This window comes from Giraffa tippelskirchi, chromosome 7 (genome assembly GCF_054371585.1).
Source record: "Giraffa tippelskirchi isolate mGirTip1 chromosome 7, T2T-mGirTip1v1.2.pri, whole genome shotgun sequence".
Classification (NCBI taxonomy): Eukaryota; Metazoa; Chordata; class Mammalia; order Artiodactyla; family Giraffidae; genus Giraffa; species Giraffa tippelskirchi.
This window is the reverse complement of record NC_137281.1, coordinates 92,414,925-92,442,882: the sequence shown is the minus strand read 5'-3', so window position 1 is coordinate 92,442,882 and position 27,958 is coordinate 92,414,925. Positions and strand designations below refer to the sequence as shown.

Genomic DNA, 27,958 nt, shown 5'->3' with positions numbered 1-27,958 from the left:
TGGGTAGCCTATCACTTCTCCAGTGGATCTTCCAGACCCAGGAATTGAACCAGGGTTTCCTGCATTGCAGGCAGATTCTTTACCAACTGACCTTTCAGGGAAGCCCTTATATTAAACAGCTCATGTAAATGCTGTCGTTTTTTTTTTTTTTTAATAGTGAAGTCTCTATAATTTTTTTAAAAAATGTGTTCTTGCAGAGAAGATGGATCTAAATGGGGTCAATGAGAACTCTGAGATAATACTTTCTCACTTCTGGTTTAGCTTGGAATCCAGAAAATCATGGTAATGAAGGTCAAAGATATGGGGTTTCATGCAAAAGTGCATTCTTATCCAAAGGTGCATCAGCTCAAGTTTGTACATCCTATTTATGAAACTTCCAATTCTTCATCTCTAAAACAAAGTGAGCCCAAAAAAGCTTTTCTGAATCAAACTCAGATTGATTTGGGTCAGTATCTCAAAACTAGAATGTGAATGAGGATTCTTCATGTCAAATTTTAGTTAGGCTTTCTTAAAGCCACAAAGTATCATCTTTATTCATGTGTTCCTCCCTCATGTATTCCTCCAAAACTAGAAAAGTAGATATTTCCTTTTCTGATAAAGACATATGCCAAAGTCATAACTGCTACTTAAAATGGGGAAGATGGTAGGAAAAAATTAGTCTAATTAACACTTGGCAGAAATTCATCACTACACATATTTTTAATTAGTTTCTGAAACTAGACTCAGTGTCAACACAATCAATAGTTGTCACCATTTGTACTGACACATCAAGGTAAAATTGTAACTCTGGGATCAAGGAAGAGTAATGAGTAGTGACAGTAAAGAAGTCTTTTATTAATTTGTAGGTTGAGTCATGCACAGAAAACTCAGATTAGAGTCAAGAGGTGGTGCATGCAAACATGATCAACTTGAAGGACTGAAATGCTAAATAGTTCAACTCTCGTTAGTTTGATTAAAATAGCATCTTTTATTCCTTAGAAAATATCCAGTCTTTGAGAGACCACATTTATTGTTCTCAGGCAATGCTTTTGTGCAGTGGCTCTAAGTAATAATATAGTTCTTCAGTTGGAACCAGAAGTATGCTAGCTTGTGGGAAGTCTAACCCAGTTCAAACCAAGAGGCAGGAGGGCTCAGAAATGACCTGAGAGCTGTAAATAGAACCCTATCTATTGTCATACAATCTGACCAGCAGAGAGAAAGGGTTGGCCAATTTTCCTATTTTATATTACTGTGCTAATTCAACCCTTTTATTATATGGAATGGAGACACAGTCATTGAGGTAAAAAATAAATAAATAAGACAGATCTTACGGATACACAAGAACCAACCCTTGTAGGTATCAGGATCCGAGGTAATTCTGTTAACCATGCTGTTGTTGTTCAGTGGTTAAGTCATGTCTGACTCTTTGCGACCCCGTGAACTATAGCACACTAGGCTTCCCTGTCTTTCACTATCTCCTGGAGTTTGCTCAAACTCATGTCCATTGGGTCAGTGATGCCACCAAACCATCTCATCTTCTGCCACCCCCTTCTCTTCCTGCCTTCAATCTTTCCCAGAATCAGGGTCTATTCCAATGAGTCAGCCCTTCACAACAGGTGGCCAAAGTATTGGAGCTTCAGCTTCAGCATCAGTCCTTCCAATAAATATTCAGGGTTGATTTCCTTTCAGAATGACTTGTTTGATCTCCTTGCTGTCCAAGGGACTCTCAAGAGTCTTCTCTAGCACCTCAGTTCAAAAGCATCAATTCTTTGGCACTCAGCCTTTTTTATGGTCCAAATCTCATATTCATACATGACTACTGGAAATATGATAGCTTTGACTATACAGACCTTTGTTGGCAAAGTGATGTCTCTGCTTTTTAATACTCTGTATAGGTTTGTCACAGCTATTCTTCCAAGGAGCAAATGTCTTTTAATTTCATGACTGCAGTCACCATCCACATTGATTTTGGAGCCCAAGAAAATGAAATCTGACAGTTTCCACATTTCCCCCATCTATTTACCGTGAAGTGATAGGACCAGATGTCATAATCTTTGTTTTATGAATGTTGAATTTTAAATCAGCTTTGGCACTCTCCTGTTTCACCTTCATCAAGAGGCTCTTTAGTTCCTCTTCACTTTCTGCCATAAGGGTGGTGTCATCTGCATATCTGAGGTTGTTGATATTTCTCCCAGCAATCTTGATTCCAGCATGTGCTTCATCCAGCCTGGCATTTCACATGATGTACTCTGCATGTAAGTTAAATAAGCAGGGTAACAATATACAGCCTTGACATACTCCTTTCCCAATTTTGAACCAGTCAGTTTTTCCATGTTCAGTTCTAACTGATGCTTCTTGTCCTGCATACAGGTTTCTCAGGAGGCAGATAATGTGGTCTGGTATTCCCATCTCATTAAGAATATTTCACAGTTTGTTGTGATCCACACAGTCAAAGGTTTTAGCATAGTCAATAAAGCAGAAGTCAATTTTTTTTAATTCCCTTGCTTTTTCTATGATCCAGCATATGTTGGCAATTTGACCTCTGGTTCCTCTGCCTGTTCTAAATCCACCTTTTATATCTGGAAGCTCTTGGTTCACGTACAGCTGAAGCCTAGCTTGAAGGATTTCAAGTTAACCTTGTACTCCTTGCTTTCACTCTTAACTAACTGGTAAAACCGGCCTCTCACAAGGTCTTGCTTTGCTGGAGCTATCTGTTTTATCATCCTATGTCCTTATTTTTAGATGAGGAGACTACTTCCTACTACATAGGACTATTGTGAAGATTAATGTATAAATTACTAAAAAGTACTTAGAGCAAGTGTACATTTTTAAAATCCACTCAGAGACTTCTCTTTCTTTCAGCCTTCCAAACTTCCTGCCCCAATCTCATTCTCAGCTGATGACCTGCTTTATATTTCTGCAAATCCAAAACAATGAGAAGAGAATATCCATAAACTCCCACCACCACCTCACCTTGCTAACAAGCATCTGTGCCAAGCTATTCTGCCTCCCAACCTGGTACCACAGAGCAGGTCTGTCTGTGCACCCCTCCGCTCATGCATCAAGCCCCCTCCCTCCTTTCTACACAAAGTCACCACACCTGCAATGTTCCTCTCTCTTCCCTGTGTTATCATTTCCTCCTCTCTAGTGCATCATGCCCACAAGCATACAAACAAACCATAATTTATCTTACCTTGAAAAAATAAAAATCAAAGCCCTTCTTTTGACTCTTACATCCACCTCTGGCTACCACCTCTTCTATCTTTTCCCCTTTGGGGCAGAACTTGCAGAAAGAATTGTTTATTCTTTTCCCAGTTCCTCTTGTCATATTGTTTTGAAACCACTCCCACTGAGCTTTCACTCCCCCATGGCTCCACCAAAAGCGCTGCTCCTGAAGCCATTAAGAATTCCCGCACCTCCAAACCCGGCTGCCTTCCTTGGCCATCTGCAGCATCTGCCTCTTCTCCTCCTTCACCCTGCCTTCCCACTCCTTGTTTCCCCCCCATCTCCCTGGGTCTCAAGCTCAATTTCATCTCCTAGTGTTACTTTACCTCCCAGATCTCTAAATAGTGATGAGATCCTGGGGCAGTTGTTAAACCTTTTTTCTTCTCTACCTACTTTTCCCTAGTTAGTCTTTTTCTGTGTCACATGCCAGCATTCTCAGATATATGCCTGAAGGACAGTTATCTCCACATTTATGCCTGCATTGCAGGAGACCCAGGTTCGATCTCTGGGTTAGGAAAATCTCCTGGAGAAGGGAATGGCTACACACTCCAGTATTCTTGCCTGGAGAATCCCATGGACAGAGGAGCCTGGTGGGCTACAGTCCATGGGGTCACAAAGAGTTGGACAAAATTGAGCAACTATCACGTTCACTTTCACTTTATGTCTAGTAAGCACCACAAACCTATATCCAACTGAACATCTGATCATCCACCCCATGGGGGAAACCTGCTTCCCCATGGTTTTCCTTGTCACAGGAAAAGGCAATTTTATCCTTCCAGTTGTTCTGTCAGTCTTGACCCCCTCTTCCTCTGAATTCCACATATAAATGGTCAGCAAATCCTGTCAGATCCATCTTTAAAATATGTCCAAAGCTTACCATCTGCTTCTCACACTCTCCATGACTCCGACCTCCATCCTAGCCTCCATTGCCTGCCCCCTGGCGTGTTACAGTAGCTTCCCAGCCACCTGGGCCCCAGTAGTCTGCTTTCAGCATGTCAGCCAGAGGGAGCTTTTAGTAAAAGAAATCAGAATATGTCACTCTTCTACCTCCCACACCCAGGGATTCTCATTTGACTTGAGAGTAAAGGCTGAAGTCACTACAGTGGCCTCTAAATAATGCCCAACACAAACCAGCCCTTCCCTACACTCATCAGCCTCTGTCCTTGTCTCCTCTATTCTCCTTATTCTGCAACCCAGCCTTTCTGGTTGCTCAGGGCCTTGGCACTGGCTGTTCCCTGGGCCTAGAATGCTTTTCCATGTGATTCATTACCCGACCTCCTCTTGGATGCTAATTCAAATATCACCTTCTCCAAGGGGTCCTCCTGACCAGTGATTTCAAAATTCACCTCTCAGACTTCCCTGGTGATGCAGTGGTTAAGAATCCATCTTCCAATTCAGGGGACACAGTTTTGGATTCCTGGTAGGGGAGGATCCCACATGCCCGCAGGGCAACTTAAGCCCATACACCACAACTACTGAAGCCTGCGCGCCTAGAGCCCGTGCTCCACAACAAGAGAAGCCACCACAAGGAGAAGCTCAGACACTGCAACAGAGAAAGCCCGCATACAGCAATGAAGACCCAGTGTGGTCAAAAATAAATTAATCCATTTTTAAAAATCATGCTATCCTCCTGTCCACCCCCCCCCTTCCTGCCTTATTATCCTTCATGGCATTCATCATCATTTAGTATGCTTCTTATCTCACTTGTTTGAAAAATTGCCTCCATGCGAGAATGGAAGTTTCATGAGAGCAGGGTTTTGTTATGTTTTGTTTCTGCATTTTCAGCCTGTGGAAAAATGCTTGGAACAAAGTAGGCCCTCAAGAAATACTCAAATAGTGATTGGCGCATGGTAAATGTTTCATAAACATCATTTACAATTGTCATCTGCTCTCAACTGCTCTCAATTTTACTTCTCTGAGCAGAGGGCAGTTCACGGGGAAATTTCAGTTTCAAGAGAACGTGCCATAAAGAGGAACGAAACTGGGTCATTTGTAGAGATGTGGATGGACGGAGAGGCTGTGATACAGAGTGAAGCCAGTCAGAAAGAGAAAAATAAAGGTTGTATATTAATGCACATATGTGGAGTCTAGAAAAATGGTACAGATGAACCTATCTGCAGGGCAGGAATAGAGACACAGCCGTAGAGAACAGACATGTGGACACAGGAAGGAAAGGGGAGGGTGCGACAAACTGAGAGAGTGGCATTGACAATATAAACTAAGTGTGTAAAATATATAGCTAGTGGGAAGCTGCAGTATGGCACAAGGAGCTCAGCTCAGTGCTCTGTGATGACCCAGAGGGGTGGAATGGGGAGAGGGGTGGAAGGGGAGGCTCAAGGTGGGGGATGTATATATACTTAGACCTGATTCACTTTGTTGTACAGCAGAAACTAACACAATATTGTAAAACAATTATACTCCAGTCAAAAAGAGAGAGAGAGAAACAAGGGCTAAGCAAACTCCCAGGGTGTCTGTCTCTACGTTTTTGGAGAGCAAACAGCAGTCTGCTCAACTGCAGCCAGGGCATTAAACCCTGGCATTCCACCTGAATTCCACCCTGAGAAGCTGGTGAACTGTGCACGCTGCTGGCCCCCTCTGCCCAGTACCCCATTCGTCACCCCAGGATGGAGAAGGGAGGGATCAAGGGCTACTGTGGCAGCAAAGATCAGAACAACAATGGATGGAAACCAAAACATCTAGAAGAATCAGTAGGCTGTTAATGGCAGTTCTCTCTGGGAGAGTGTTGTGTTTGTTTGTTTGTTTTAATATTCTGTGATAAACAAATAGAAGAAAAAGGTTTTAAAACTTTGTTGTATAAAAATGAGAAAGAAAAGTTACATTTGGAGATTCTTCTGCCAGCAGCATATCTCCAGAAAGTCCAGATTAGCAAGTGTCCTGAGACTGGAACCTGCTGCCCTGGGGGTGCCTGTGTCCTGAGACAGGGCTGGAAATGCTTCCATTCCAGCATCCACGGGCAGGAGGTTCACCATACTCATTTCGCTTGCTGTGATGCTGTGAGCTACCAAGCAATATTCTGATAATTTAGTATCCCAGGAAAATTGCCTACAGGGAGAGGCACGTGAGCATTCATCTTTCTGAGAGTTACATTTTCTTCATTAAAAATTAATATATTAGCTTTCTGGATTCGGTTTTTAAGATGATGAAATTTATTTTGCAGATACTAGCTGAGAACAAGCTCAAAGCCATTTTATTCAGAAATCCTATTTCCTTCTGGCTAACATGTTTGCCCTTGTATGTCCCTTGCTGAATGTGAGCCCTGCATCTTACCTGATAGTAAAAAGTGGCCCTGAATTTCAGGTAACAGCTGCAACCAATGACCAGGCCCCTGGCGAAAGATCAAATATTTTGTTGACGCTATGGTGAGCAAGAGAAGGGAGACTCTACTGAAAGAAGCAAATGTGTTTATGATGACAGAGAAGTAACTAAACCTCACTTGGGTGGATGGCTGCACGTTAAAAATTTATATCATGCCTGTAGCTAAAAATTGTAATCTCCTTCTTGGCAAGTGAATGATACAATTTATGCCTAGCAATATCTCTATAATTTTATTTGCATAAAAATCTCCCGGGGAGCTTATTTTAATTGGAATCCTAGAACCCACTCTCATACTCTGCTTTTGGTCAGCACAAGAGAGTGGACCTTGTTTGGCAACTCAGTTCTGTGCTTTGAAATCCAGCAAGGCTCAGTCCCCTCTCCTTGTTCTGCTTTCCTCAGTCTGTTTCTGCTCTTTTTGTCTCCTGTGTGCATGCCTGCTCAGTCACTCACTTGTGTCCGACTCTTTGTGACCCTACGGACTATGGTCCACCAGACTCCTCTGTCCATGGTATTCTCCAGGCTAGAATACTGGAGTGGGTTCCCCTGCCCTTCTCCAGGGGATCTTTCTGACCCAGGGATCAAACCCAACTTTCATGTGTCTCCAGCAAGGCAGGTGGGTTCTTTACCCACTGAACCACCTGGAAAGCCCCTTGCCTCCCTGATCTATTTGTCCTGTAACTCTTGCCCCTACCCCTCAGGTCTGATGTCTGTTAAGCCTCCTTCAGACCTCAGCTCAGCTTCTGTCTTTGGTCCATTCTTTCTCCTCAAATCCGTGGTTTGCAATCATCCCAACCCTGATTTTAGGCTCATGATGGAATGAGAATAGAGGCTGGGAGACCTTTTCATAGGAAAAATATGTATTCCAGTTTAGAGTCCAGGAAAGAAATAGAGGACTCTGCATTTTTAAATAACTCCAGGAGATTCTGATATACTGTGTGTGTTGTTGGAGGTCTTTGGATCACATTTTGAGAAACACTTTTAAAGGCAATATGCATATTTCAAATTACAGATCTTAATCCACTAGGGGGCCATGACATCAATTTAATGAGTCACTACCAGTATCCAAAAAAAAAAAAAAAAAATGAATAGACTAGGACAAAACAGAATAGACCAGAGTGTTACTGAGTCCAAGTTCATACTGCTCACTGCACAACAGGCCAATAAATCAAGAGATGAGTTGTCGGGGCAAGGAATAGCATCCCAGACAAAGTATATGGTGGACATATTTCCCAAAGAATCCCTGAGCTAGAAATTTAAGCTTCGTTTATACTAAAGAGGGAGGGGTGGGGATAAAGTCCTGGTTCCCCAGAGTCTGGAGGGTATGTGTTAATTTCTTTCTTCCTGCATTTATTCACACGTGGGCATGGTCAGGGTGTTTCCTGTGAGCTAAACAAAGGTAGCTCATTACCTGGGAGGCAGGGTTCCCAGAGATGAGCCATTAAAAATCATTTAAGCTTATAGGCAACATCCCTTTAGTGATTAGCTTATAATGAAATAGAAAGGTTCTTCACTATTATAAAAGTACATCACGGAAAATAAAATGTATTTATTATTATGCGTGTGTGCTAAGTCACTTCAGTTGTGTCCAGCTCTTTTTGACCCTATGGACTGTAGCCTTTCAGGACCCTCCAAGCCCCTCCAGACTCCTCTGTCCATGGGATTCTCCAGGCAAGAATATTGGAGTGGATTGCCATGCCCTCCTCTGGAGATCCTCCCAACCCAGGGATTGAATCCATGTCTCTTACATCTCCTGCATTGGTAGGCGGGTTCTCTACCACTAGCACCACTCGGGAAGCCCATTCCTTATTATAGGTTACAGTTAAACAAACAAAAAAAGGAAAAGCCCTGGCTTAAAGGATAGACTTAGGAATCATGAACATGAAAAAATTCTTCATCAAATGCTGATTTTGCTTTCCATACTGGAAAAGTACGTGATTTGTCCCCATCTTTCTTTTTTTTTTTTAAGATTTATTTGTTTTATTTTTGGCTGTGCTGGGTCTTCATCGCTGCATGCAGACTTTCTCTAGTTGCAGAGAGTGGGGGCTACTCTCTAGAGGTGTGCAGGCTTCTGCTTGCAGTGGCTTCTCTTGTTGCTGAGCACAGGCTCTAGTCATTTCGAGCTTCAGAAGTCGTGATGCATGGGCACAGTAGTTTTGGCTCCTGGGCTCTAGAGTGCAGGCTTAGTAGCTGTGGTGCGCAGGCTTAGTTGCTCTGCAGCATGTGGGATCTTCCCAGACCAGGGATCGAACTGGTGTCCTTTTCATAGCAAGGTGGATTCTTAACCACTGGACTACCAGGGATGCCCTGTCCCAGTCTTTTTTCTGCTCATACACTCTTCTGGGCCAGTGGTATCTCAAGTTCTGACAGTGTGTGGTTCACCATTGCTATGGCAATTTTGATTTTAGTTCTATCCGATTGCAATTCCTTAACAAACATGGCCCTCCTCAGTCTCTAAGCTTAATTTGAGATTTAATTAGACAGGGTTACAGACTCTTCTTCATTTAATCAGTATTTATTCAAAGATTATCTTATAGCATTTTCTATTTAATTCCTTAATGTAACAGTGGAGAGGAATAACAACCTGTAAGACTGATTTTAACTGTTTATCAAATCATTCAGGACATATTCATAGGTGATCAAAAAGCTTCACATCCCAGGTGGTGAGAGAGTGATGGAAAGGAGCGAGATGACTGGGCTGGCAAGCCTGGAGCCCTGCTCCTGGCTCCCTGCTGGCCTCATCTTGCCTGGGAATATCCCCATGTGTCCTGTAGAACGGATGGGAAGTGCTGGGGAAGCCAGGGCAACAGCAGGATAAAGAGGTTAATATGAGAGGGATCTTCATGAAGGAGCAGGTGGCTGGGGTCGAAGATTCCAAGAATGGGTACCAGGACATGACCTGAGAGGTCTATATGGGACCAGCCACTCTGCAGTGATTACCAGTTAAAGATGCAGATCAGACAAGCCATACTATTGCAAAGACCAGCAAGCCCCAGGGGATACCTACCACAGGAACCCAGTAAGATGCGTCATAGATCTCTCAGGAAGGAAGAGACAGCACTCTGGAACCTGAGAATTTACCCACAGAGACCGAGTCATCCAAAATATATGCTTTATAGTAGCCCCACTGGGAAACTGGACTGTGAATAATCTGATTCAGGAGATTGTTTAAACCCTAAGTGACAGAAACTTTAATTAGCAAGTTAATTAGTAAGTTTTTCTGGTACCTAGGGAGGGCTGAGGCTTATGGAAAATTAACTACATTTTTTTTTGTCCATTTGAATATAGAGTCTGAGTTATTTGTAACCTTGCTATGTTGACTGAGAAACACACACATGAAACTCCAAGGAAAGTTCTTTCCTTCACTTTCACTTTATTGCAAACTAAGCTTAGTTGGGGAGGCAAAGGACTGGGTGGACCCAGTCTACCTAAATCACCCAGTTCCCCATCTGTGAGCTCAAGCATCACTGTCCATCCTTTACAGTTATGCCCAGCGGGTATTCACCTTACCCACAGTGAAGCACTCCTCAAACCTCTTCCTCTTCCATAACTCCTAGTGGCTGAATGGCAAGGCATGTATGACCTTCTATAACTAGACGTCCAGAGAGTTCAGGCTTGTTTAATTCAGTGGCCCAGCCAAGCGACTAAGTCTCTGGTATGTTATCATTAGTGTTGTCTTAACTCTCAGGCAAAAGTGGAAACAGTGACGGATTTTATTTTCTTGGGCTCCAAAGTCACTGCAGACAGTGACTGCAGCCATGAAATTAAAAGACATTTGCTCCTTGGAAGAAAAGCAATGACAAACCTAGACAGCATATTAAAAAAACAGATACATTACTTTGCCGACAAAGGTCCATATAGTCAAAGCTTTGGTTTTCCAGTAGTCATGTACAGATGTGAGAGTTGGATCAGAAAGAAGGCTGAGAGTTGAAGGATTGTTGCTTTCAAATTGTAATGCTGGGGTCTTCTTGAGAGTCCCTTGGACAGCAAGGAGATCAAACCAGTCAATCCTAAAGGAAATCAACTCTGACTATTCACTGGAAGGACTGATACTGAAGCTCCAATACTTTGGACACCTAATGCAAAGAGCTGACTCATTGGAAAAGACCCTGATGCTAGGAAAGATTGAGGGCAAGGGGAGGAGAGGATGACAGAAGATGAGATGGTAGGATGGCATTACCAAATCAATGGACATGAGTTTAAGCCAGCTCTGGAAGATAGTGAAGGACAAGAAAGCCTGACATGCTGTAGTTGCAAACAGTCAGACATGACTTAACTACTGAACAACAACTCTCAGGCTGAGAGAAGATGACTGAGGCAGCAGACGTAACGATGTCCTTAGGAAGCAAGACCATTTCTCCCTGTGCTTCCCAGCAGCCCTCAGCAGATTTCTCTAGAATCTCATTAGCAGAATTTTGTCACCAGCCCATTCCTAGCCAAATGCTGACAAGGGTGATGGAATTAAAAGATGACTTAATCTATCTTCAATAAAATTGGTACTGTGGGATCAACAGCTACCCATTCCGCTTTTCCATTTTTCCTGCTCCACTAAAGTATGATTCATTTCTCCCCAGCCCTTGAAATCTTGAGTACTTTCTTGGAGGGGGGTGTCCCCTAATCTCTTCTGAAAACTTCAGGCTGGTGGCATCATACTATTCACTGTGTTGAAGCTTCCGGTGCAGAGAGGAAGGGACTTCAGGTCCTGAGGTTGGGGCAGGCTGGGAACTCCACTGAGGAGTTCTGACTCCAGCCAAGAGCTCACTCTATTTCTCTTTTCCTCCCAATATCATAATCATTTAAAAATAAAGAAAAAGGAATCTCTCAGTGTGGGAGCTAATCTTCCACCTCATGTTCGAAGCCTGTTGTGTCAAGAGAACGAGCCCCTGCCTCCTGGTCTGGGTTCACCCCCTATAGCTTTCTCCTCCTAACTTCCAACTGATTTGTCACAATTAGCTGCACATTATGATGTGTGCTTACCAGCTCGACCTAAGCTAGCTGGCCATGGGATCAAACCATCACACTACTTGTTAAATATTTATTGGAGTAGAAAAATGGGAAGACTCAAACAACAGTCAGGGAAGAAGCTGGATCTGTACACAGCCAAGGCCTGCAGAGATGAGCTCAGAAGGAGGAAGAGAGGAACATGGTGCCGTGTCTGAAGTCTGTGAAACTCTAAGCTCCAGGCCATGAGACTTGCCTCAGTTCTCAATGCTACTTGAACTCTAATAATTTGGAGCTGAAAAGGAAATGACTTGCACATTATCTGTACAGAGTATAGCTTACTTTATAGCTACAGAGCTCTACTATAGTCATTAATGGTCAACTATTATTATAATTCCAATTACATAGTTACAAAATATTACCTCCATTAGAAAGTACACATAGTAACTTAATGAACAGAAGAAAACAATCACAAAAACTTATTTTTTTCCAGCTAATAATATAAAACTTGTACCTTACTGAAAAATTATAAAATGCAAAAACATGGCAAGAATAAAATAGCCACAATTCCAGTGCCATCACTGGTTATAACCTGCTTTGTCTTACTCAAATAATTTTTCTATGCATATACCCACACACACACACACACATGCACATGTGTGTGTGTGTGTGTGGGTGCTTATACTCATTGAGAATATAATACATTTTATTGTTCCGTTGCTCAGTCATGTCCAATTCTTTGCGACCCCATGGACTGCAGCACGCCAGGCTTCCCTGTTCATCACCATGTCCTGGAGTTTGCTCAAACTCATGTCCATTGAGTCAGTGTTGCCATCCAACCATTTCATCCTCTATCCTCCCCTTCTCCTACCTTCAATCTTTCTCAGCATCATGGTCTTTTCCAATGAGTCGGTTCTTTGAATCAGCTGGCCAAAGTATCGGAGTGGCTTCAGTCCTTCCAATGAATATTCAGGGTTGATTTCCTATAGGAATGACTGGTTCAATCGCCTTGCTATCCAAGAGACTCTCAAGAGTCTTCTCCAGCACCATAGTTTAAAACCATCAGTTCTTTGGTGCTCAGCCTTTTTTATTGTCTAGCTCTCACATCCATACATGAATACTGGAAAAACCATAGCTTTGACTATACAGACCTTTGTCAGCAAAGTAATATCTCTGCTTTTTAATAGGCTGTCCAGGTTTATCATTGCTTTTCTTTCAAGGAGCAAGCGTCTTTTAATTTCATGGCTGCAGTCACCAATCACAGTGATTTTGGAGCTCAAGAAAATAAAGTCTGCCACTGTTTCCATTGTTTCCCCATCTATTTGCAATGAAATGATGGGACCAGATGCCATGATCTTCATTTTTTGAATGTTGAGCTTTTTCACTCTCCTCTTTCACCCTCTTCAAGAGGCTCTTTAATTCCTCTTCGCTTTCTGCCATAAGCGTGGTATCATCTGCATATCTGAAATTATTGATATTTCTCCTGGCAATCTTAATTCCAGCTCGTGTTTCATCCAGCCCAGCATTTCACATGATGTACTCTGCCTATAAGTTAAATAAGCAGAGTGACAATATACAGCCTTGATGTACTTAACTCCCTTTCCCAGTTTTGAACATATCATCTTATAAGTTGATCTTTTTTCACTTTAAAGTATATCATGAACACTTTCCCATTTCATTAATTATTTCTCTTGAAATGTATTTTGGTTTTTTCCTTAATAATTATCAGTCATCATGATGAACCTACTATGTTTGGGAAACTTGTGTTTTGTACACACAGAAATTAGTGGGGAAAAAATGGACTAGAGCCCAGATCTGTAGACTTTTAGTTTACATTCTAACAAACCATTCTACTTGATGCCTTTCATTTTCTCAAGTTTTCTGACCTTTTGCATGATAATGGGGCTACTCACTTGCCGTTAGCAATGGTTGTAAAGTCTGTTTTTCAAATTGCCATCAGCACATCAGTCTCATAATCTGAAGACTGTAAGTTATTTTGATTGTCCAGAAAAATGTCCTTTGATTGGAGTCTGAGAGAGGATTCCTTTTCACAAGCCTTTCTTTGGGGAAACATCTAGCCCCAGTATGTTTTCACAGTCCCCAAGGGCACATTGTTAATTCTGAGTGCACACTGGCCCCTTTCTGCCAAACCATAACACTTTCATCCCCCTTTCTTCCTGCCTAGGCTGGTCCTTCTGCCCCCAGCACTAGATGGGAAGTACCACTGTATATGCAAACAATGCCACAGGGACCAGGGATATGAATGAGAAAGATGCGTTTAGAGAGTCCAAGGTGGAGCTATATATACATAGTTATATATACTGGAATTTGGCGTAAAATCTTGACCTCAATATCAAGAACTGCCAACCATTTGACATAATGTTGCTCAATGTCCTTCCTGTCAAAATGATCCATGATGAGTGTTTTCATTTTGTTATCATGGTCGTAATGCAGATTCCCTGATGTTGGATAGCCACCTGTGTGGGAGCATTACTCATTTAATGAATATATACTAGGAGTCTGCTGGTGGCCAGTCATGAAGGAAGATGCATCAGGCAGGCATAGAGCCTACTTTTAAGGCTCATCTAAACAGGTTAGTACAGCATGGTGTCATAAAGGCCAAGCATGCACAAGGCGACACTTAACCCAACACTTAGTCGCCTCCAGGGGAGGGGAGGCAGCCAGGGAAAGCCTCTCAGAGGACGCTTTCTAGGCTGAGAATGGAAGGACATCAGGAGTGGCCAGAGAAGAAAGTAAGGGTGGGAGGAGTTGGGGGAGATATGACAGTGGGAGGGTGACACATGAAAACTCACAAGTTGAGAACCATACAGTTTCTATACTTAAGGAGACCGTGGAAGGCTGCTTTTGTGCTTTCAGACGTTCAACACACCCTACTCGAGGCCCCACCTGTTCAAACCCTGAAAGAAAACATGTAGTGCTTGTCACTTAAAAGCATTCAACAGAACAGAATTTCATTTATGATATATTTTACTGAGAGCATTCCTAGCAAGCTTAGTGGTACGTTGATACTTGTTGTCTAGTCACTAAGTCATGTCCGATTCTTTGTGACCTCATGGACTGCAGCACGCTAGGCTTCCCTGTTCTTCACTATCTCCCTGAGTTTGCTCAAACCCATGTCCATTGAGTTGGTGATGCCATCCAACCATCTCATCCTCTGTCATCCCCTTCTCCTCTTGACCTCAATCTTCCTAGCATCAGGGTCTTTTCCAGTGGGTCAGCTCTTCACATTAACATTTAGACACCACTAACTTGAGAGCTTTTTATTGCCCCCATGAAACAATTATATTCAGATAGCTAAATTCTGGGGTAAAAGAAAATCCAAATTGTATATCAACTAAACTTCAACAAAAATAAATGATAATAAAAAAAGAAAATCCCAGCAAACTTTGATACTTACCCATAGGGATACTTACCATTGGGCTTTTTGTTTTTATTAATGTCCCATTTTAACAGGTTTTTATCTTCTCTCTGTCCATGAGAATGTCAGATGTCTCTCCTCCTGAATGTCGGTATCCCTGCATACAGCCTTTCTTTCCTCCTCCAGTCAGATGTGGCCTTAAAACATAGAACCATGTTTACTATAAGTACATGCAATATAAAAACATATAGTCTGTGAGTGAGGAATTCTCCTCTGAATAATAAATTTCTGCCACTGGGCCTGAATATTGGGAGCATTTATGGTTTTCGCTATTTCCAATCATTTTTCATTCCTTTTCAGTTGTGTTCTCAAGAGGAAAGCTTTCTAAGTAACTGAATTTATTTAGAAAGGTGAGGACCTCTGTGTTCTGAATACTGCCCTTCTCATGTCTATTTCCTGATCTGTGGGCCTGTAAACATTCAGTGGGGATGCAAGTACAGGGAATTGCCACGATGGATCTGAGTTGTAAGGTGGGGACCAGAAACCTTATGATCCATGGATTAAGGGTGGTTTATAGAGGGAAGCCAGAGAGGCCAGCAAAAAGCAGGAGTTCAGTTCCAAAGAAAACTTCTAAAGTATCAAATCCAAGGGGTGAGTTAAAAGCTGCAAACCATAGACAAGAGACTGGTAGTTACTCATCACTTTTTATTTTGATTATGCTGTGTGATAAACAACCCCAAACTCAACAGTTGCAGCAATAAACTTTGATTTCTTCATTGTCTGTCTGTAGGTGATTTGTGGCTCTGCTTGGCTTGATTTGACTTGGTTGGGCTTGTCTAGACTTGGGTACAAGGGTTTGGGTCCACATGGAGCAAACAAATTGAGCAGTCATTAGCCAGAGTTTGTGGTCCTGGCCGAGGACAGGAGGACAAAAGAGGAAACAGAAACAGATGATGCTTCTACTCAGAATTTGTACCTGTCATTTCCTCCAGATGGCCCAATCCAGAGTCAATGGGTGGGGAAGACCACAGGGTGAGCAGGAAGGGAAGGAAGAGTTGTGAGCAAGTAACACATTCCACCACCATAGTTGGTAAGAAGAAATTTGTTGGGAAATGCAAAGAGGGTGGAGGCTTAACATCTCAGGATATTGAAACGCAGATGAGAGAGCACCAGCAAGCTCTGGTTGACAGAGGCCTCTCTTGTTGGGCTCAGTCACCTGAGTGGCCTGATAAAGCCACAGAGTTGGGTGGGACAGCAGGTTCTATGAAAAGGCTGTGAGTTCAATAGGGATGACCAGCACAGCTAAACAAGGCACCTGTGCTCTTCTGAAAGTTTATCTCACAACTAGGCGGCTCGCTCTTGTTACCTTTCAGCATTCAGCACTCTTTGTCTTCATTGGGGATGAACGCAGTCCTTTTGTGGCTGGGCGCACAAACACAAATTTACCAGCAGGACCACTGTCAAATTTATTTATTTATTTTATTTTTATTTATTTATTTTTTCACAGTCAAATTTAATTGGATACTTTAACAACAACAAAAACTGATCAACTCACCTAATAAGTATTCGGGGATTTTAGTCGCAGTCCACATTATTCTCCTTCATTTCTCTTTCCTAAAATTACAGTTTTTATTTTGCAGTATCATCAGTAACTCTCTACCATGATGATCATCACGTAAACTGTGAAGGTGATACCATTCTCTCTGGTACCTTGACTTGAAAACTCCAAGTCATCTGAGTTATCTATTGTGTTGTCAATATGGGCACCTTTACCTGTGTAATGTTTCTTGCTTCCTTCTCCTGTCTATTCCTGCCTACACCTGGCACTTATCACCTCTCACCTGAACAGTTGCAAGCCACCTAATCAGTCACTCCACTCCACTCTGGCATTACATTATGGTTTTTTTTTCCCCTTAAACTTTAATTTTGACATATTTTTGGTTCTACAGAAAAGTTTCAAGAAAAGTGCCAAGAATTCAAGGATCTCTTTCAGCCAGATCCTTCAAATATTAATGTTTTATCACATTTTATATATTTTTTTCTCTGGGTAGATAGATAAATACACATACACCCCACATATGTGTAGTTGGTATATATATTACATACACATACATATGCATATATCTATATTTCTGAACCATTTGTCTGTTGCAGAAATATGTCCTGTTATCCCTAAATGCTGAAGAGGACATTTCCAAATATCCTCCCTAAAACTCTGCCTCACTCGCCTTTTAGATAAACCCATTATATTATGAAATCCTTATTCTCTGCCTTCCCTCCCATTTGACTACTTGCTTATTGTCTGTTACCATGATTTCCAGAAAATTCCTGTTGGACTGAGTTCCCTCCAACACCAACATGTGGATCTGTCTTCTGATGTCTGAACTCCCCTTCAACAGGTGCACTTTTACATCTGGGTTCTTTCCAAGTTATCTTAACTCGCCTTTCCTAGCCCTGCGTAGCCATACTATCTCTCATCCCTGCAGAATGTTAGCTAATTAAACAACCATATGTGTAGACTGTTGATTTCTGGCTCAATGCCAGTTTGACAGAAGCTTTCTAGAGAATACTGAAGGGCTCTAGACTTAGTGCTGCACTGCTCAACTTTTTTATTTTTATATTTTAATCAGGGACTAAAGGAAACTAGAAAAAGAATACTCATCAAATTTTCAGATGATCTACAGCCTGGGGAAATAGTAACTATGAATGAGTGAAAGTCGCTCAGCTGTGCCTCGCTCTTTGCAAACCCATGGATTATACAGTTCATGGAATTCTCCAGGCCAGAATACTGGAGTGGGTAGCCATTGCCTTCTCCAGGGGGTCTTCCCAACCCAGGGATTCGAACCCAGGTCTCCCACATTGCAGGTGGACTCTCTACTAGCTGAGCCACCAAGAGAAGTCAGACTTCTGATATTTTGAGAATATTCTAAGACTACTATGAAAGGGCAGAACAAATAATATAAGTATTAAAGTTAATAAGTGTAATGACCTTTACTTAGCTTCCAAAATGTAACTTCTCAAGTGCAGGAAAGGAGAAATCTGGTTGTTGGTGATTTACACTTGACAATCCAGCAATATAGAACTACCAATAGCTCCTTTTTACATCGCGCTCTCTCTTTCTCTGGGCCTTCCCTTGACATTTTTCTTCCATCTAGAAAGTCTTTCCCAGTTCTTTCATCTACTCAACTCTTTCTCATATTGTAAGACTCAAACAGCCACCTCCTTCAGAAGTCTTGTTCCTCTTCTATGGTTCCTGTGGCTCCTCCATCATCGTACTGATCACCTTATGCAACAGGTAGATGGCCTTTGACCATTGCCCAAAAGGAGGCTGTGAGAACTCTGAGATCTGGATTAGATCTTCTTCATATTTTCTACCTAGTGCTTAGCCCAGGCCATAGGAAATAGGAAATAATAAGTGAAGATGCTGGAACAGTCTTGGTCTTCTTAATAGCTTTCTCTTGTTCTCTGGGCTCATTCCTGGAAGACTTAAAATTGCTCCAAGTTTTCATTCTGGATACCACCTCTTTAACCTGTGTTACAACCTTGCCTGTTTCTGCTCGAAACCATTTCATTATGGATCTTGATTTTTATCTTGACTTGCTCCTTAGCTGTTAAATTTCTATTTTTTCCTTGCTTTCTGGCCTGCCCTCCATCAGGACTCCTTTTTCCATTTTCTCCTTAGCCTGGGCCCCCCAAACTCAGGACAAGGGCCAGCCTGGTTCACTCCTCTGTCCACATGCCCAGATTCTGTTCCAGAGACCCAGCAAATGTAACAGACATTTCCTTAACTAGCCCTCCCTTGTCCCTTCTCCCTTCCCACTGAACAGTATAGTTCCCTTGGCCAGGATGGTGGCTGGAGCAGCAAGATCTAGGGCTTTAGTTGATCCTGGATACCGTATATTCTTGGCTTCCCAGGTGGCACTATTGGTAAAGAACCTGCCTGCCATTGCAGGAGATATAAAAAATGTGGGTTTGATCCCTGGGCCGGGAAGATCCCCTGGAGGATGGCATGGCAACCCACTCCAGTATTCTTGCTTGGACAGTCCCATGGACAGAGGAGCTTGGTGGGCTACCATCCATATGATCGCAAAGAGTCAGACATGACTGAAGCGACTTAGCATGCACACACACCAAATATTCTATAGAGTGTGCCCTATGAGAGAAGTCAGGCTACATAATTTCTAAGGTCTCTTTAGCTTCTGAAATTCTGATTCCATGAACTTATAAAGCACCCATTTCAGCCTATTTTCTAGTTGCCTGATTGGTCCTACTATATTCCAAACCCCTTGCATATACGGATATTTTATCTTATTCACATTTTCTACACTTACAAGGGTACACACATTATAAACAGATTTACTCAATAGGTATCTGTTGGAAAATGAATGGGTGAATTGATGAATAGATCAAACAAGAACCCATGAACTTCTCTAGGAGTTTTTTTTTTTTTTTTTTGCTTTTCTTTCTTTTTTTTTTTTTTTTATAAATTTATTTATTTTAGTTGGGGGCTAATTACTTTACAATATGGTAAGTTTTTGCCATACATTGACATGAATCAGCCATGGGTTTACATGTGTTCCCCTTCCTGGACCCCCCACCCACCTCCCTCCCCATCCCATCCTTCTGGATCATCCCATTGCCCCGGCCCTGAGCCCTTGTCACATGCATCGAACATGGAATGGTGTTCTGTTTCACATATGATAATATACATGTTTCAATGCTATTCTCCCAGAACGTCCCACCCTCACCTTCTCCCTCAGAGTCCATAAAATTGTTCCATGCTGTGTCTCTTATTCTGTCTCGCATATAGGTTTATCGTTACCATCTTTCAAATTCCATATATATGCATTAGTATACTGTATTGTTGTTTTTCTTTCTGGCTTACTTCACTCTGTATAATGGGTTCCAGTTTCATCCATCTCAGTAGAACCGATTCAAATGTATTTTTTTTAATGGCTGAGTAATATTCCATTGTGTATATGTACCACAGCTTCCTTATCCATTCGTCTGCTGATGGACATCTAGGTTGCTTCCATGTCCTGGCTATTGTAAACAGTGCTGCGATGAACATTGGGGTACACGCGTCTCTTTCAATTCTGGTTTCCTCGGTGTATATGCCCAGCAGTGGGATTGCTGGGTCATATGGCAGTTCTATTCCCAGTTTTTTAAGGAATCTCCACACTGTTCTCCATAGTGGCTGTACTAGTTTGCATTCCCACCAACAGTGTAAGAGGGTTCCCTTTTCTCCACACCCTCTCCAGCATTTATTGCTTGTAGACTTTTGGATAGCAGCCATTCTGACTGGTGTGAAATGATACCTCATTGTGGTTTTGATTTGCATTTCTCTAATAATGAGTGATGTTGAGCATCTTTTCATGTGTTTGTTAGCCATCTGTATGTCTTCTTTGGAGAAATGTCTGTTTAGTTCTTTGGCCCATTTTTTGATTGGGTCGTTTATTTTTCGGGAATTCAGCTGCAGAAGTTGCTTGTATATTTTTGAGATTAATTGTTTGTCTGTTGCTTCATTTGCTATTATTTTCTCCCATTCTGAAGGCTGTCTTTTCACCTTGTTTATAGTTTCCTTTGTTGTGCAAAAGCTTTTAATTTTAATTAGGTCCCATTTGTTTATTTTTGCTTTTATTTCCAATATTCTGGGAGGTGGGTCATGGAGGATCCTGCTGTGATTTATGTCGGAGAGTGTTTTGCCTATGTTTTCCTCTAGGAGTTTTATAGTTTCTGGTCTTACGTTTAGATCTTTAATCCATTTTGAGTTTATTTTTGTGTACGGTGTTAGGAAGTGTTCTAGTTTCATTCTTTTACAAGTGGTTGACCAGTTTTCCCAGCACCACTTGTTAAAGAGATTGTCTTTTCTCCATTGTATATTCTTGCCTCCTTTGTCGAAGATAAGGTGTCCATATGTGCGTGGGTTTATCTCTGGGCTTTCTATTTTGTTCCATTGATCTATATTTCTATCTTTGTGCCAGTACCATACTGACTTGATGACTGTGGCTTTGTAGTAGAGCCTGAAGTCAGGCAGGTTGATTCCTCCAGTTCCATTCTTCTTCCTCAAGATTGCTTTGGCTATTCGAGGTTTCTTATATTTCCATACAAATTGTGAGATGATTTGTTCTAGTTCTGTGAAAAATACCATTGGTAGCTTGATAGGGATTGCATTGAATCTATAGATTGCTTTGGGTAGTATACTCATTTTCACTATATTAATTCTTCCAATCCATGAACACGGTATATTTCTCCATCTGTTTGTGTCCTCTTTGATTTCTTTCATCAGTGTTTTATAGTTTTCCATATATAAGTCTTTTGTTTCTTTAGGTAGATATATTCCTAAGTATTTTATTCTTTTTGATACAATGGTGAATGGTATTGTTTCCTTAATTTCTCTTTCTGTTTTCTCAATATTGGAGTATAGGAATGCAAGGGATTTCTGTGTGTTAATTTTATATCCTGCAACTTTACTATATTCATTGATCAACTCTAGTAATTTTCTAGTAGAGTCTTTAGGGTTTTCTATGTAGAGGATCATGTCATCTGCAAACAGTGAGAGTTTTACTTCTTCTTTTCCTATCTGTATTCCTTTTATTTCTTTTTCAGCTCTGATTGCTGTGGCCAAAACTTCCAAAACTATGTTGAATAGTAGTGGTGAAAGTGGGCATCCTTGCCTTGTTCCTGACTTTAGGGGAAATGCTTTCAATTTTTCACCATTGAGGATAATGTTTGCTGTGGGTTTGTTATATATAGCTTTTATTATGTTGAGGTATGTTCCTTCTATTCCTGCTTTCTGGAGGGTTTTAATCATAAATGGATGCTGAATTTTGTCAAAGGCTTTTTCTGCATCTATTGAGATAACCATATGGTTTTTTTCTTTCAATTTGTTAATGTGGTGTATTACATTGATTGATTTGCGGATGTTAAAAAAACCTTGCATTCCTGGGATAAAGCCCACTTGGTCATGATGTATGATCTTTTTAATATGATGTTGGATTCTGTTTGCTAGAATTTTATTAAGGATTTTTGCATCTATGTTCATCAGTGATATTGGTCTGTAGTTTTCCTTTTTTGTGACATCTTTGTCTGGTTTTGGAATTAGGGTGATGGTGGCCTCATAGAATGAGTTTGGAAGTTTACCATCTTCTGCAATTTTCTGGAAGAGTTTGAGTAGGATAGGTGTTAGCTCTTCTCTAAATTTTTGGTAGAATTCCGCTGTGAAGCCGTCTGGTCCTGGGCTTTTGTTTGCTGGAAGATTTCTGATTACAGTTTCGATTTCCGTGCTTGTGATGGGTCTGTTAAGATCTTCTATTTCTTCATGGTTCAGTTTTGGAAAGTTATACTTTTCTAAGAATTTGTCCATTTCTTCCAAGTTGTCCATTTTATTGGCATATAGCTGTTGGTAGTAGTCTCTTATGATCCTTTGTATTTCTGTGGAGTCTGTTGTGATCTCTCCATTTTCATTTCTAATTTTGTTGATCTGATTCTTCTCCCCTTGTTTCTTGATGAGTCTGGCTAATGGCTTATCAATTTTGTTTATCTTCTCGAAAAACCAGCTTTTAGTTTTGTTGATTTTTGCAATGGTCTCTTTTGTTTCTTTTGCATTTATTTCTGCCCTAATTTTTAAGATTTCTTTCCTTCTACTGACCCTGGGGTTTTTCATTTCTTCCTTCTCTAGTTGCTTTAGGTGTAGAGTTAGTTGATTTATTTGATTTTTTTCTTGTTTCTTGAGGTACGCCTGTATTGCTATGAACCTTCCCCTTAGTATTGCTTTTACCGTGTCCCATAGGTTTTGGGTTGTTGTGTTTTCATTTTCATTCGTTTCTATGCATAATTTTATTTCTTTTTTTATTTCTTCTGTGATTTGTTGGTTATTCAGAAGCGTGTTGTTTAGCCTCCATATGTTGGAACTTTTAATAGTTTTTTTCCTGTAATTGAGGTCTAATCTTACTGCATTGTGGTCAGAGAAGATGGCTGGGATGATTTCAATTTTTTTGAATTTACCAAGGCTAGATTTATGGCCCAGGATGTGATCTATCCTGGAGAAAGTTCCATGTGCACTTGAGAAAAAGGTAAAATTGATTGTTTTGGGGTGGAAACTCCTGTAAATATCAATTAAATCTAATTTGTCTATTGTATCATTTAAAGTTTGTGTTTCCTTGTTAATTTTCTGTTTAGTTGATCTATCCATATGCGTGAGTGGAGTATTAAAGTCTCCCACTATTATTGTGTTATTGTTAATTTCCCCTTTCATACTTGTTAGTATTTGCCTTATATATTGTGGTGCTCCTATGTTGGGTGCATATATATTTATGATTGTTACGTCTTCTTCTTGAATTGATCCTTTGATCTTTATGTAGTGTCCTTCTTTGTCCCTTTTCACATCCTTTATTTTAAAGTCTATTTTATCTGAAATGAGTATTGCGACTCCTGCTTTCTTTTGGTCTCCGTTTGCATGGAATATGTTTTTCCATCCTTTCACTTTCAGCCTGTGTGTGTCTCTAGTTTTGAGGTGGGTCTCTTGTAGACAGCATATATAGGGGTCTTGTTTTTGTATCCATTCAGCAACCCTTTGTCTTTTGGTTGGGGCATTCAACCCATTTACATTTAAGGTAATTATTGATAAGTATGATCCCGTTGCCATTTACTTTGTTGTTTTGAGTTCGTGTTGAAACATCCTTTCTGTGTTTCCTGTTTAGAGAAGATCCTTTAGCATTTGCTGGAGAGCTGGTTTGGTGGTGCTGAATTCCCTCAGCTCTTGCTTGTCTGTAAAGCTTTTGAATTCTCCTTCATATCTGAATGAGATCCTTGCTGGGTACAGTAATCTGGGTTGTAGATTATTCTCTTTCATTACTTTAAGTATGTCCTGCCATTCCCTTCTAGCCTGAAGGGTTTCTATTGAAAGATCAGCTGTTATCCTTATGGGGATCCCCTTGTGTGTTATTTGTTGTTTTTCCCTTGCTGCTTTTAATATTTGTTCTTTGTGTTTGATCTTTGTTAATTTGATTAATATGTGTCTTGGGGTGTTTCGCCTTGGGTTTATCCTGTTTGGAACTCTCTGGGTTTCTTGGACTTCTGTGACTATTTCTTTCCTCAATTTAGGGAAATTCTCAACTATTATCTCCTCGAGTATTTTTTCATGGCCTTTCCTTTTATCTTCTTCTTCTGGGACTCCTATGATTCGAATGTTGGGGCGTTTCATATTGTCCCAGAGGTCCCGGAGGTTTTCCTCATTTCTTTTGATTCTTTTTTCTTTTTTCCTCTCTGCTTCGTTTATTTCCATCATTCTATCTTCTACCTCACTTATCCTATCTTCTGCCTCCGTTATTCTACTGTTGGTTCCCTCCAGAGTGTCTTTTATCTCCTTTATTTCATTATTCATTCTATATTGATTCCTTTTTATTTCTTCTAAGTCCTTGATAAACATTTCTTGCATCTTCTCAATCTTTGTCTCCAGGCTATTTATCTGTAACTCCATTTTGCTTTCAAGATTTTGGATCATTTTTATTATCCTTATTCTAAATTCTTTTTCAGATAGATTACCTATCTCCTCCTCTTTTGTTTGGCTTTGTGGGCATTTCTCATTTTCCTTTACTTGCTGAGTATTTCTCTGCCTTTTCATCTTGTTTAGATTGCTGTGTTAGGCGTGGCCCTTCTGTATTCTGGTAGTATGAAGTTCCTCTTTGTTGTGGAGGTTCCTCACTGCGGTTGGGGTTGGACAGGTGGCTTGTCAAGGTTTCCTGGTTGGGGGAGCTTGTGTCGGTGTTCTGGATTTCTGCTCTCTAGAGTGTAATGGAGTGACCAGTATTAATTTTTGAGATGTCTATGGATTTGGTGTGCCTCTGGGCAGCCTGTATATTGATGCTCAGGTCTATGTTCCTGCGTTGCTGGAGAATTTGCGTGGTATGTCTTGCTCTGGAACTTATTGTCTCTTGGGTGGAGCTTGGTTTCAGTGAATTTATGGAGGCTATTGGATGGTCTCTTATTAATTAATGTTTCCCCTGGCTTTCAGTCTTATTCTTGCAGTAGCCTCAAGACTTCTCCTTCCATACAGCCTCAATAATAAAACTTTTAGGTTAATGGTGAAAAGATTCTCCACAGTGAGGGATACCCAGAAAGGTTCACTGAGTTACATGGAGAGATGAGGTGGGGGGGGGTGGGTTGAGGTGACCAGGAGGGGAAAAGGGGAATTCAAATGTGGAGAGAGCAATCTAGCCAGTAAGCACTTCCCTCTGTGCTTTCCACAGTTTGGAACCCTCAGAGTGGTTCACAGAGATACATAGAGAGGGGGGAGGAAGGTAATAGAGGTGAGCATGAGTAGAAAGGGAGGAATCAAGATGGGAGAGAGAGATCTGGGCAGTATCCTGCTCCTGAAGTGTTCTCCGGTACCCAGAACACCCTCAGAGATTCACAGAATTGGGTTGAGAAGAGAAGGAGGAGGGTGGGAGATAGAGGTTCCCTGAGGGAGAAGAAAGAGCATCAATAGGGGGAGAGAGTGATCAGGCCAGTGATCACACTCCTGAGTAAAAATGGGTCCTAAAGATTGGGTTCTTAAATGTACAAAGTTGATATCAAATATGTAAAACAAAGATTAAAAATCTAGAGTAGAGGTTAGACTCTTATAAAACTTACAATCTAAAAAAAAAAAAAAAAGGAAACAGTGTAAAAAGAAAAAAAAACAGTAAAACAGTAAAAAAAGAAACAGTAAAAAAATGTAGAACAGGAAAAAAACATTAAAAAAAAAAAGAAAACACAAAAGGTATAAGATATATGTATGTAGTTTGTTTCAAAAATAGAGTTGTTTTTTTTTTGCAAGTTAATAGTGGGTTATGAAAATGAAAGTTAAAGGTGTAATAGAGGACTTGAAGAAAAAGGAAAGAAGAGAAAAAAAAATTTTTTTTTAATTAAAAAAAAAAAATAATAATAATAGTAAAAAATATATATATCCCGGACTTTCTCTGGAGCTGTTGTGAGCAGTGTGGGATCTGCTCAGTTTTAGATAGATCCTTATTCCTGCTTATACTTTTCAAGATCTATAGGTCCTTTTTAATGCAGTCGGTATTAACTACAGGGATCTTAATCTGTTGGCCTGTCCCTTCCAAAGCGCTTCCCTCTGTTTATTTGGCTTCTGTTTGGAGGTCTCTTCAGTATCTAATTTCCGCCCTGCAACAACGCGGTGGAGGTGATCTCTTTAGGTTCGCTTGTTCAATCGTGCTGTGGGGAGGAAGGAACACTGCAATTCTGGCGTGTGTGTGGTAAGCTCGCAGTGTCTCGGCCGCACTGGGTTCGCCCCCGCTCACGGCGTGTGTGCTTTCCCCGTCTACCCTGCTCAGGCTTCAGGTTACTCGGCCGGGGAGCGGGTCCTGAGCTGCGTGCACTTCCCAGGTCTAAGCCGCTCAGGTTCAGGCTCCCGGTTACTCCACAAAGGCGCAGACTCGGTTTCGCCCGCGGCTTGTGCCGTTCCCGGTCGGAGCTGCCCAGGCGGCCAGGAGTTTGGCGAGGGCGCTCTCCCCTGTTGGGGCGGTGCGACTTATCACCTCCCTGGTCCCCGCCTCGGTTTACGGGCGCGCCCGGCTCCGGTGTGCTTTGTGTCGGTTCTGGGGAGCTGGTCTCTGGCTGCGACCCTCCCGGCGGCTGTCGACCCTCCGGGATCTCAGGCAGTCTTTGCTTAGAAACTGGGAGCCTGTTTGCAGTTTGGTAGGGGGTGCCCTCTCTGGAGCCGAGTTTGCCCCTTTCCGGCTCTGGCGGGCCCCGCCTGCCCGCTGTGGCCGGCGGGGGATGGGGCGGTCCGCAGCCGGCTAGCTCTCCTCTGGTATCGCTCAGTCCTTTGTTCTGTGAGCGGGCCGGCAGTGCCTTAGAGTTGGGCTTTTCGCGGGATTGTTCTCTCTCTCTCGCTGTCCCACAGTTTAGGTTACTATCTCACGTTAGCTCCCTCAGATTGCCCTCGGGGCACTCGGGCCCGGTCCTTACCCTAGGCAATGCCGCCCGCTCCTCTCTGTTCAGCCCCCACTTGCTGGTGGCGGAGGATGCGAGCGTCTGGGGTTCTTTGCTGGGAGTTGCTTTAGGCACGTAATCTGTGGATTTTATTTATTTTTTCCTCCCAGTTACGTTGCCCTCCGAGATAAAAAATCCTCCCCCACACCCGCTGGTGAGAGGGTTTCCTGGTGCTTGGAAATTCCTCCTCTTTTACGACTCCCTCCCCGGGACGGGTCTCCGTCCCTAACTCTTTTGTCTCTCTTTTTATCTTTTATAATTTCTCCTACCTCTTTTGAAGATAATGCGCAGTTTTTGTGGAGCCTGACGTCCTCAGCCAGCCTTCAGAAGTAGTTTTGTGAAGTTTGGTCAGCGTTCAGATGTTCTTTCGATAAATTTGTGGAGGAGAGAGTGGTCTCCCCGTCCTATTCCTCCGCCATCTTAGCCCCGCCTCCTGCTGCCTAGGAGTTTTTCTGTGATCTTGAGAAGGCCCTCATTTTTTTCTCTAATCAATGAAGCGGACATTAACTAACAATCCTTCTGCCTGCAGTGTTAGAGGAGATAGCTAGTGTATGAATCTAAAAACACCGGAAACATAAAAATGTTAGACAAAAATCATACTAAAAGAGTACCTCACCAATGATCTTTGCTCCTGTCTCAAATACTTCTATTAAAATTTGACTTTTTTTTTCAAATTATGGAATTTTATAGCAGACATTTAGGACTTCTGTGGTGGTTCAACTGGTAAAGAATCTGCCTGCAATGCAGGAGACCTAAATTTGATTCCTGGGTTGAGAAGATCCCCTGGAGAAGGAACGGCTACCCACTCCAGTATTCTTGCCTGGAGAATTTCATGGACTGTATAGTGCACGGGGTTGCAAAGAGTCGGACACGACTGAACGACTTTAACCTTTCACAGTAGTAATTAAGGCTCAGATGCATTTTTATCTAAGAGACTAATTTTTTTTTTTACTGTTATATTGCTTGTAAGAAATCTTAACAGAGACATAAAACTTTTTTGTAGCATGAGTTAGAATATATTAAGTGAATAATATGACTTTAGTTCTACTACCTAGAGTCAATGAGATAAATAAAAAATACCCACTTCATTGTTAATTATCAACA

The 27,958-nt window shown here is 41.6% G+C and overlaps 1 protein-coding gene across 2 annotated transcripts in view; it reads right to left on the bottom strand.

Annotated features, from left to right (window-relative positions):
• Positions 1-27,296, bottom strand: part of LOC145512731 (transmembrane and coiled-coil domain-containing protein 5B-like) — a 50,489-nt gene extending 23,193 nt beyond the window's left edge. For both annotated transcript variants that reach the window (XM_081507039.1, XM_081507042.1), the window contains exons 1-3: positions 27,124-27,296; positions 14,913-15,054; positions 14,292-14,396 (exon numbers count right to left, since the gene is read on the bottom strand). In XM_081507039.1, coding sequence (XP_081363165.1) covers positions 14,292-14,305 — 14 coding nt within the window. In that variant the 5' untranslated portion in view covers positions 14,306-14,396; positions 14,913-15,054; positions 27,124-27,296. The remainder of the gene's footprint in view (positions 1-14,291; positions 14,397-14,912; positions 15,055-27,123) is intronic.
• Between the last annotated feature and the right edge of the window lie 662 nt (positions 27,297-27,958).